The sequence below is a fragment of the Oncorhynchus clarkii genome, chromosome 12 (genome assembly GCF_045791955.1).
Source record: "Oncorhynchus clarkii lewisi isolate Uvic-CL-2024 chromosome 12, UVic_Ocla_1.0, whole genome shotgun sequence".
In the NCBI taxonomy this organism is placed as follows: Eukaryota; Metazoa; Chordata; class Actinopteri; order Salmoniformes; family Salmonidae; genus Oncorhynchus; species Oncorhynchus clarkii.
In genome coordinates, this window is record NC_092158.1 from 12,969,818 (window position 1) to 12,981,590 (window position 11,773).

General features: G+C 44.8%; 1 protein-coding gene across 2 annotated transcripts in view; it reads left to right on the forward strand.

The window, feature by feature from the left end:
* Window positions 1-11,773, forward strand: part of LOC139422724 (endoplasmic reticulum metallopeptidase 1-like) — a 48,357-nt gene that overhangs the window by 31,399 nt on the left and 5,185 nt on the right. For both annotated transcript variants that reach the window (XR_011635752.1, XM_071174031.1), the window contains exons 10-15: window positions 1,222-1,396; window positions 3,238-3,428; window positions 3,732-3,884; window positions 4,307-4,509; window positions 6,086-6,201; window positions 11,353-11,516. Coding sequence is in view for 1 of the 2 variants with exons in the window: in XM_071174031.1 (XP_071030132.1) it covers window positions 1,222-1,396; window positions 3,238-3,428; window positions 3,732-3,884; window positions 4,307-4,509; window positions 6,086-6,201; window positions 11,353-11,516 (1,002 nt within the window). In the remaining variant the exon portion in view is untranslated. The remainder of the gene's footprint in view (window positions 1-1,221; window positions 1,397-3,237; window positions 3,429-3,731; window positions 3,885-4,306; window positions 4,510-6,085; window positions 6,202-11,352; window positions 11,517-11,773) is intronic.

Genomic DNA, 11,773 nt, shown 5'->3' on the forward strand with positions numbered 1-11,773 from the left:
TCAGTTCAGCCCTGCAGGTTTAAAACAGCACGCGTATGTTGTGCTTTCAACAGACTTGTGTCAATAGTGCTATAGTCTTATGCCCAGCCTAGCCACGTTTATACAGACTCTGCTTCTGTTTCTGTCATTGAACAGAGAGGTCAGTCTGTAACCACGCTGGGTTATTTTGGTATTATCCTGGGTGCATTTGTTCCACGGGTGTGGACAATATCTATATTTTAATATGCACACTGGCATACCATACCACTTGGAATGAAGCAATGTATTGGGCATTTATTGTCAGTTCTATATTAGCCTGCATATTGGGATGTAGCCAATGATTTTATGCCAGTGCTCTATGGTAGGTAGTGGTGCTGTAGCAGGCTAGTCTTTGCTTCCTACAGAGACACTGAGTGGCAGAGCTCCAGGCCTGGACACTGAGTGGCAGAGCTCCAGGCCTGGACACTGAGTGGCAGAGCTCCAGGCCTGGACACTGAGTGGCAGAGCTCCAGGCCTGGACACTGAGTGGCAGAGCTCCAGGCCTGGACACTGAGTGGCAAGAGCTCCAGGCCTGGACACAGAGACACTGAGTGGTGCCAGTCTCCACTGTTGTAGTTGAAGGCAGTAGTTCATACTTCACTACAGTGCCAGGGTAAACGTACAGAGGATATTAAGAGGTAGATTAAACAACATTCTCCTCCATGACCAGAGTCAGAATTATGTGTGATTCAGGCACAGTACTGGCGATAATGGAGTGGTTTTAAACTCTGTGAATGAGACCTTTGTTGGTATTCACACATCACTAAGTGGTGCCGAGAGAGAGAGAGAGACTGAGAGAAGTAGAGGGAGAGAAACAGAGAAGTAGAGGGAGAGTGAAAGGCAGAGTCCTGGCCATTCGCCTGTGGGATGTCAGGGTGGGTCTATCTGGGCTGAAGTTCACTCTCTCTCCATGGTTCTCACATGGTCTGTGTAAGGCAGCTCAATAAAACATGCATCAAAACCAATCTGACTGAATTTTATGTTGACTATGCAGCCAAGTAACCATGAGAGAAAAACATTTTGATAGACCTTGGTGTTGATATAACAATTAAATGGATTAGCCTATTTTGGGGGAATGGATGACGGTCTGTCTGCCCTTATTGACCCCTGTCTGTCTGAGTGTTCCTCTTGCATACTGTATCAATACACCAGTGACAGGGATTGTCCCTTGCTGACCTGGTCTGTCTGGTCGTCCTCCTGCAGGGTGTACGTCGTCTGGAGCTGGGGGAGCTCTACTTTGACGTGAGCCTGCTGCTGTGGTGCGGTGCCCTAGTCTACCTCACAGCTAACGACCTCTGCTCTGCCTACGTCCCCATGCTGATGGTGGCCTTCCCTCTGACCACCAAGCTGCTCCTCGCCAGGGAGTTTAAACTCAGAGGTGAGGAGGGAATAGATGGATAGATTTCAGACACCTTGAGTTTTTACACATTTTGTTACGTTACAGCCATATATGAAAATGTATTTGATATATTTTTTCCATCATTCTACACACAATACCCCATAATGAAAAAACAAAAACATGTTTTTAGACATTTTAGCAAATGTATAAACTTTTTTTTTATATACCTTATTTACATAAGTATTCAGACCCTTTGCTATGAGACTCGAAATTGAGCTCCGGTGCATTCTGTTTCAATTGATCATCATTGAGATGTTTCTCCAACTTGATTGGAGTCCACCTGTGGTAAATCCAATTCATTGGACATGATTTGGAAAGGCACACACCTGTCTATATATAAGGTCCCACAGTTGACAGTGCATGTCAGAGCAAAAACCAAGCCATGATGTTGAAGGAATTGTCCGTAGAGCTCCGAGACAGGATTGTGTCGAGGCACAGATCTGGGAAAGGCTACCAAGAACAGTGGCCTCCATCATTCTTTAAATGGAAGAAGTTTACAACCACCAAGACTCTTCCAAGAGCTGACTGCCTGGCCAAACTGAGCAATCGGGGGAGAAGGGCCTTGGTCAGGGAGGTGACCAAGAACCCGATGTTGACTCTGACAGAGCTCTAGAGCTCCTCTGTGGAGATGGGAGAACCTTCCAGAAGGACAACCATCTCTGCAGCACTACACCAATCAGGCCTTTATGGTAGAGTGGTCAGACGGAAGCCACTCAGTAAAAGGCACATACTAAAGGACTCTCGGACCATGAGAAACAAGATTCTCTGGTCTGATGAAAACAAGATTGAACTCTTTGACCTGAATGCCAAGCTTCACGTCTGGAGGAAACCTGGCACCATCCCTACGGTGAAGCATGGTGGTGGCACCATCATGCTCTGGGGAGGTTTTTCAGTGGCAGGGACTGGGAGACTAGTCAGGATCGAGGCAAAGATGAGCGGAGCAAAGTACAAAGAGATCCTTGATGAAAACCTGCTTCAGAGCCTCAGACTGGGGTGAAGGTTCACCTTTCAACAGGACAACGACCCTAAGCACACAGCCAAAGCAACGCAGTAGTGGCTTCGGGACAAGTCTCTGAATGTCCTTGTGGCCCCAACCAGAGCCCAAATTTCAATCCGATCGAACATCTCTGGAGAGACCTGAAAATATCTGTGCAGCGACGCTCCCCATCCAACCTGACAGAGCTTGAGATGATCTGCAGAGAAGAATGGGAGAAACTCTCCAAATATAGTTGTGCCAAGCTTGTAGTGCCATACCCAAGAAGACTCCAGGCTTTAATCCCTGCCAAAGGTGCTTCAACAAAGTACTGAGTAAAGGGTCTGAATAAATATGTAAATGTGATTTTTAAATTTTAAAATGTTTTATAAATATGCAAACATTTCTAAAAACCTGTTTTTGCTTTGTCATTATGGGGTATTATGTGTAGATTTGATGAGGGGAAAAAACGATTTAATCAATTTTAGAATAAGGCTGTAAAATGTGGAAAAAGTCAAGAGGTCTGAACACTTTCCGAATGCACTGTAGATCGATAAGTTGCTTCCCATAAGGAGATTCCTTTTCATGAACATGGATACAGGTTATTGGATAGACGTGGATACTGTTCAATGCTCCCATTGTTATTATGAAGTGTGATGTTTCAATCAGAAGGTTGTCAGGTCATTTTCACAGCTCAGCAGCAACAACGATACATTAATGTATCACATGATGAGTTTTGAATTGAAAGGGTTTTATATTGATCTCTTATTTGTTTGGTGCAAGTGAAGTACTCTGTTCTCTACAAGCTGGGTCTGGGTTCGTTAATGTATCTCTCCTGTGTCTCCAGGTGCATCGGTGAAGTACTCTGTTCTCTACCAGCTGGGTCTGGCTCTGCCCTATGTCCACTTCATGTTCCTGATCTGGGTAGTGTTTGAGATCTTCACGCCCATCCTGGGGCGCAGCGGCACAGAGATCCCCCCTGACGTGGTCCTGGCTACCCTCGTCACCCTCGCCACACTCTTCCTCTCCTCCTTCTTTGTGAGTAGAGTAGAACCATGGTTAATACTAGCTAGCTTTCCAAAAGAGGGAAGAGGACAGGAACGTGTTCCTGACTGTAGTCGTTGTGGAAATAACATTCCCATAGAAACCTTTGGAAGCGCCAGCATAGCAGTATTTATTACAATACAATACCAACCAGGTCAGCAGCAACTCCCCTCTCCATCATGGAATGGAGGATATTAGGTAGAAAGATGAAATATTATATCAGCTGATGACTTTAAACAGCTTTGAGTGATCTGATGTGTGTTTTGATTCTCTCCCTCATCCCTCTCTCCCCCCCAGCTCCACTTCATCTACTTGGCTAGGTCTACTAAGTGGCTGTTGGCAGGTCTGGGAACAGTGTTCACTGTGTTTCTGGTGTTGGTGTTGTGTGGAATGTTCTTCCCCTACACAGCAGACCCCTCGGGCCCACGCCCCAAACGGGTCTTTCTTCAGGTGAGACCATCTGACACACACCCGACCCGTCTGGCTCACACCTCAAACGGTTCTAGTCCCGAGACCATCTCAGGCACTTTCTGCTTAGACGCACACACACCTGACAACATTGAATAAACGATCATCTGATGCATTGGGCTTAGTGTGTGTATCTCACTGAATTAAATACAGACCTTTATATTACAATGACAACCTGGCAATGTTGACCGTCTTTCTGCCTGCTCCACTAAGCACATTTTTATTTATCCAGGACTTAAGAACAAACACACTGTTATTTCAAATTAACAACTGTGTGTCAATGTTGACTGAGTCTTTCTGTCTGCTCCTGCTAAACATGTACTTTTGAAACAGCTTCCCCCTCGGGTGTTCTACCATGAGTTGCTGAATATCTTTTCACCTTTTCTCTCTTCTCTTCCTGTCAGCACACCACTCGTACCTTCCATGGTCTGGATGGCCAGGTGAAGAGCAGAGACTCAGGTCTGTGGATCAACAGCTTTGACTACACTGGCATGCAGCACATCACGCCTATCATACCAGAGATCAACGACACTATCAGGACCAGCTGTCAGGAGGACAGGCCTTTCTGTGGCTACCCCTGGTTCCTACCGGTCAAGTTCCTTGTCAAGTGAGTCATACCCATAGAACTAGGAATTAGAATACGTAGTATACAGTGTATTCAGACCCCTTTACATTTTCCACATTTTGTTACGTTACAACCTTATTCTAAAATACCCCATAATGACAAAATAAACAACTGAAATATCACATTTACACATTTAAGTATTCAGACCCTTTACTCAGTACTTTGTTGAAGCACCTTTGGCAGCGATTACAGCCTTGAGTCTTCTTGGGTATGATGCTACAACCTCGGCACACCTGTATTTGGGGAGTTTCTCCCATTCTTCTCTGCAGATCCTCTCAAGCTCTGTAAGGTTGGACGGGGAGCGTTGCTGCACAGCTATTTTCAGGTCTCTCCAGAGATGTTCGATCGGGTTCAAGTCCAGGCTCTGGCTGGGCCACTCAAGGACATTCAGAGACTTGTCCCAAAGACACTACTGCGTTGTCTTGGCTGTGTGCTTATGGTCGTTGTCCTGTTGAAAGGTGAACCTTCACCCCAGTCTGAGGCTCTGGAGCAGGTTTTCATCAAGGATCTCTTTGTACTTTGCTCCGTTCATCTTTCCCTCAATCCTGACTAGTCTCCCAGTCCCTGCCACTGAAAAACCTCCCCACAACATGATGCTGCCACCACCATGCTTCACTGTAGGGATGGTGCCAGGTTTCCTCCAATCTTGGTTTCATCAGACCAGAGAATCATGTTTCTCATGGTCAGAGTCCTTTAGGCGACTTTTGGCAAACTCCAAGTATGTGCCTTTTACTGAAGAGTGGCTTCCGTCTGACCACTCTACCATAAAGGCCTGATCGGTGGAGTGTTGCAGAGATTGTTGTCCTTCTGGAGCTCTGTCAAAGTGACCATCAGGTTTTTGGTCACCTCCCTGACCAAGGCCCTTCTCCCCCGATTGCTCAATTTGGCCGGGCTGTCAGCTCTTGGAGGTTCTAAACTTCTTCCATTTAAAGATCGATGGGGACCTTCAACGATACCAAATTTTTTTGGTAACCTTCCCAGATCTGTGCCTCGACACAATCCTGTCTCGGAGCTCTACAGACAATTCCTTTGACCTCATGGCTTGGTTTTTGCTCTGACGTGCACTGTCAACTGTGGCACCATTTATATAGAAAGGTGTGTGCCTTTCCAAATCATGTCCAATCAAGTTGTAGAAACATCTTAAGGATGATCAATCGAAATAAGGTGCACCTGAGCTCAATTTCGAGTCTCCTAGCAAAGTATCTCTATATTTTATCTCTTATAAATTTGGGGAAAAAAGCTATTTAATCCATTTTAGAATAAGGCTGTAACAAAATGTGGGAAAAGTCTAGGTGTCTGAATACACTGTATACTAATTTAATAGGATCTCTACGGGCGCACATGGCGTAATTAAATAACACTTATTATTATATTGTATCTCAAAGGGGTTAAAAAGTGTTGTCTATGGCAACAAAATGCTGACGTATTTGGTTGTGTTTCATAAAGGAGAAACTATTTTACTGTGTCATGCACATACCATATATTTATTAAACATGTCTGGCAGGTATCGACTGGTTTAGCAAAAATAACGGCATTGTGTCAATTTCCTTGTTTTCAGGAAGAACTGGTACCTCCCAGCCCCTGAAGTCTTTCCCAAGTCTCCCATCGAGTTTCAGGTCCTTTCTAAAGAACAGACAAAATGGGGCACAGTGAAGATTACATTTGAAGTCAAAGGTGAGATTATATGAACATTGAACACATGGTATTTTTTATTTTTTAAATTGAACCTTTATTTATCTAGGCAAGTCAGTTAAGAACAAATTCTTATTTTACAATGACGACCCTTCATCCTCTACCGCTACAGTGCCTTCAGAACGTATTCCCACCCCTTGACTTCTTACACATCTTGTTGTTCCAGCCTGAATTTAAATTGAGATTGCTTGTCACTGGCCTACACACAATTGCCCATAATGTCAATGTGGAATTATGTTTTTCTAAATGTTTACTGAATTATTAAAAATTAAAAGCTATAATGTCTTGAGTCAGTAAGTATTCAACCCCGTTGTTAAGGCAAGCCTAAATAAGCACAGGAGTAAAAAGGTGCTTAACAAGTCACATAATAAGTTGCACAGACTCTCTCTGTGCAATAATAGCATTTAACATGATTTTTAAATGAATACCCCATCTCTGTACCCCAAACATACAATTACAGTATCTGTAAGGTCCCTCAGTCGAGCAGTGAATAAAAAATTTAAAAAAAGAATAATGGGCAAATGTTGCACAATCCAGGTGTGTAAAGCTCTTAGAAGTCTGATTCTAACATGTATTGACTCAGGGGGTTGACTACATATCTAATCAGGATTATTATAATAAATATATATATATATATATATCTTTATTTACAAATGTTACAATTGTTGTTTTTTCACTGACAGTGTTTTGAGTAGATCGTTGACAGAAAAATGACAATTAGTAACACAACAAAATGTGGAAAAAGTCGAGGGGTGTGAATACTTTCTGAAGGCACTGTAGGATCCATTACTCCAATCCTCTATCACTACCTGCTGTAGGGTCCTTTACTCCAATCCTCTATCACTACCTGCTGTAGGGTCCATTACTCCAATCCTCTATCACTACCTGCTGTAGGGTCCATTACTCTAATCCTCTATCACTACCTGCTGTAGGATCCATTACTCCAATCCTCTATCACTACCTGTGTAGGATCCAATCCTTTATCACTACCTGCTATAGGATCCAATCCTCTATCACTACCTGCTGTAGGATCCAATCCTCTATCACTACCTGCTGTAGGATCCGTTACTCCAATCCTCTATCACTACCTGCTGTAGGATCAAATCCTCTATCACTACCTGTGTAGGATCCAATCCTCTATCACTACCTGCTGTAGGATCCGTTACTCCAATCCTCTATCACTACCTGCTGTAGGATCAAATCCTCTATCACTACCTGTGTAGGATCCAATCCTCTATCACTACCTGCTGTAGGATCCATTACTCCAATCCTCTATCACTACCTGCTGTAGGATCCAATCCTCTATCACTACCTGCTGTAGGGTCCTTTACTCCAATCCTCTATCACTACCTGCTGTAGGGTCCATTACTCCAATCCTCTATCACTACCTGCTGTAGGGTCCATTACTCTAATCCTCTATCACTACCTGCTGTAGGATCCATTACTCCAATCCTCTATCACTACCTGTGTAGGATCCAATCCTTTATCACTACCTGCTATAGGATCCAATCCTCTATCACTACCTGCTGTAGGATCCAATCCTCTATCACTACCTGCTGTAGGATCCGTTACTCCAATCCTCTATCACTACCTGCTGTAGGATCAAATCCTCTATCACTACCTGTGTAGGATCCAATCCTCTATCACTACCTGCTGTAGGATCCGTTACTCCAATCCTCTATCACTACCTGCTGTAGGATCAAATCCTCTATCACTACCTGTGTAGGATCCAATCCTCTATCACTACCTGCTGTAGGATCCATTACTCCAATCCTCTATCACTACCTGCTGTAGGATCCAATCCTCTATCACTACCTGCTGTAGGATCCTTTACTCCAATCATCTGTCACTACCTGCTGTAGGATCCAGTCCTCTATCACTACCTGCTGTAGGGTCCATTACTCCAATCCTCTATCACTACCTGCTGTAGGATCCATTACTCCAATCCTCTATCACTACCTGCTGTAGGATCCTTTACTCCAATCCTCTAATACTACCTGCTGTAGGATCCGTTACTCCAAATCTCTATCACTACCTGCTGTAGGATCCAATCCTCTATCACTACCTGCTGTAGGATCCAATCCTCTATCACTACCTGCTGTAGGATCCAATCCTCTATCACTACCTGCTGTAGGATCCATTACTCCAATCCTCTATCACTACCTGCTGTAGGATCCATTACTCCAATCCTCTATCACTACCTGCTGTAGGGTCCATTACTCTATCACTACCTGCTGTAGGGTCCGTTACGCCAATCCTCTATCACTACCTGCTGTAGGGTCCTTTACTCCAATCCTCTATCACTACCTGCTGTAGGATCCTTTACTCCAATCCTCTATCACTACCTGCTGTAGGATCCTTTACTCCAATCCTCTAATACTACCTGCTGTAGGATCCGTTACTCCAAATCTCTATCACTACCTGCTGTAGGATCCAATCCTCTATCACTACCTGTGTAGGATACAATCCTCTATCACTACCTGCTGTAGGATCCAATCCTCTATCTCTACCTGTGTAGGATCCAATCCTCTATCACTACCTGCTGTAGGGTCCATTACTCCAATCCTCTATCACTACCTGCTGTAGGATCCATTACTCCAATCCTCTATCACTACCTGCTGTAGGATCCAATCCTCTATCACTACCTGCTGTAGGATCCAATCCTCTATCACCACCTGCTGTAGGGTCCATTACTCCAATCCTCTATCACTACCTGCTGTAGGGTCCATTACTCCAATCCTCTATCACTACCTGCTGTAGGGTCCATTACTCCAATCCTCTATCACTACCTGCTGTAGGGTCCGTTACTCCAATCCTCTATCACTACCTGCTGTAGGATCCGTTACTCCAATCCTCTATCACTACCTGCTGTAGGATCCGTTACTCCAATTCTCTATCACTACCTGCTGTAGGATCCAATCCTCTATCACTGCCTGCTGTAGGGTCCATTACTCCAATCCTCTATCACTACCTGCTGTAGGATTCGTTACTCCAATCCTCTATCACTACCTGCTGTAGGATCCAATCCTCTATCACTACCTGCTGTAGGGTCCATTACTCCAATCCTCTATCACTACCTGCTGTAGGATCCAATCCTCTATCACTACCTGCTGTAGGATCCAATCCTCTATCACTACCTGCTGTAGGATCCAATCCTCTATCACTACCTGTGTAGGATCCAATCCTCTATCACTACCTGCTGTAGGGTCCATTACTCCAATCCTCTATCACTACCTGCTGTAGGATCCAATCCTCTATCACTACTTGCTGTAGGATCCATTACTCCAATCCTCTATCACTACCTGCTATAGGATCCAATCCGGTATCACTACCTGCTGTAGGATCCAATCCTCTAATCCTCTATCGCTACCTGCTGTAGGGTCCATTACTCTAATCCTCTATCGCTACCTGCTGTAGGGTCCATTACTCTAATCCTCTATCACTACCTGCTGTAGGGTCCATTACTCCAATCCTCTATCACTACCTGCTGTAGGGTCCATTACTCCAACCCTCTATCACTACCTGCTGTAGGGTCCAATCCTCTATCACTACCTGCTGTAGGATCCAATCCTCTATCACTACCTGCTGTAGGATCCAATCCTCTATCACTACCTGCTGTAGGATCCAATCCTCTATCACTACCTGCTGTAGGATCCATTACTCCAATCCTCTATCACTACCTGCTGTAGGATCCATTACTCCAATCCTCTATCACTACCTGCTGTAGGGTCCATTACTCTATCACTACCTGCTGTAGGGTCCGTTACGCCAATCCTCTATCACTACCTGCTGTAGGGTCCTTTACTCCAATCCTCTATCACTACCTGCTGTAGGATCCTTTACTCCAATCCTCTATCACTACCTGCTGTAGGATCCTTTACTCCAATCCTCTAATACTACCTGCTGTAGGATCCGTTACTCCAAATCTCTATCACTACCTGCTGTAGGATCCAATCCTCTATCACTACCTGTGTAGGATCCAATCCTCTATCACTACCTGTGTAGGATACAATCCTCTATCACTACCTGCTGTAGGATCCAATCCTCTATCTCTACCTGTGTAGGATCCAGTCCTCTATCACTACCTGCTGTAGGGTCCATTACTCCAATCCTCTATCACTACCTGCTGTAGGATCCATTACTCCAATCCTCTATCACTACCTGCTGTAGGATCCAATCCTCTATCACTACCTGCTGTAGGATCCAATCCTCTATCACCACCTGCTGTAGGGTCCATTACTCCAATCCTCTATCACTACCTGCTGTAGGGTCCATTACTCCAATCCTCTATCACTACCTGCTGTAGGGTCCATTACTCCAATCCTCTATCACTACCTGCTGTAGGGTCCGTTACTCCAATCCTCTATCACTACCTGCTGTAGGATCCTTTACTCCAATCCTCTATCACTACCTGCTGTAGGATCCGTTACTCCAATCCTCTATCACTACCTGCTGTAGGATCCAATCCTCTATCACTACCTGCTGTAGGATCCAATCCTCTATCACTACCTGTGTAGGATCCAATCCTCTATCACTACCTGCTGTAGGGTCCATTACTCCAATCCTCTATCACTACCTGCTGTAGGATCCAATCCTCTATCACTACTTGCTGTAGGATCCATTACTCCAATCCTCTATCACTACCTGCTATAGGATCCAATCCGGTATCACTACCTGCTGTAGGATCCAATCCTCTAATCCTCTATCGCTACCTGCTGTAGGGTCCATTACTCTAATCCTCTATCGCTACCTGCTGTAGGGTCCATTACTCCAATCCTCTATCACTACCTGCTGTAGGGTCCATTACTCCAACCCTCTATCACTACCTGCTGTAGGGTCCAATCCTCTATCACTACCTGCTGTAGGGTCCATTACTCCAACCCTCTATCACTACCTGCTGTAGGATCCAATCCTCTATCACTATCTGCTGTAGGATCCAATCCTCTATCACTACCTGCTGTAGGATCCAATCCTCTATCACTACCTGTGTAGGATCCAATCCTCTATCACTACCTGCTGTAGGATCTGTTACTCCAATCCTTGTCCTTCTCTCCAAATGTTGTGTGAGAAAAGGCAGTATCTAGGAACCATAGTTTGTGACATGCATTGTGTGTGACTATGTCCGTCCCCCAGGTCCCAGCCACATGTCCCTCTACCTGAGACCCCACCAAGGGGCCTCTCTGTCCAGCTGGTCGTTTGGGGATGGTGTTCCCCAGTACCACCTGGCTGGAGAGTACTTTATATTCTACTCCCACGGCCTGGATGCCCCCGCCTGGAACTTCTGGTTCGAAATACAGGTACAGAATATTAGGGATTTAGGATTCCAAACAGGCAAAGCTGGTTGGGATAATGTCATGACATCAGTTTTACCTGCTGGGTTAGCACCCTAATTAACACATTCCTTTTTTAATTGCAAGCTTGGATTTAATGCACAGTGTACTTTCAAAAGCTTCAGAAGAATTTGTGCACGAGCCTTTGGAGGAATGCTTGTCTTTGTGTACAGTGTGTTTGTGTACAGTGTACTAGGGGTGTGCCGAGTACTCGGACAAAACAA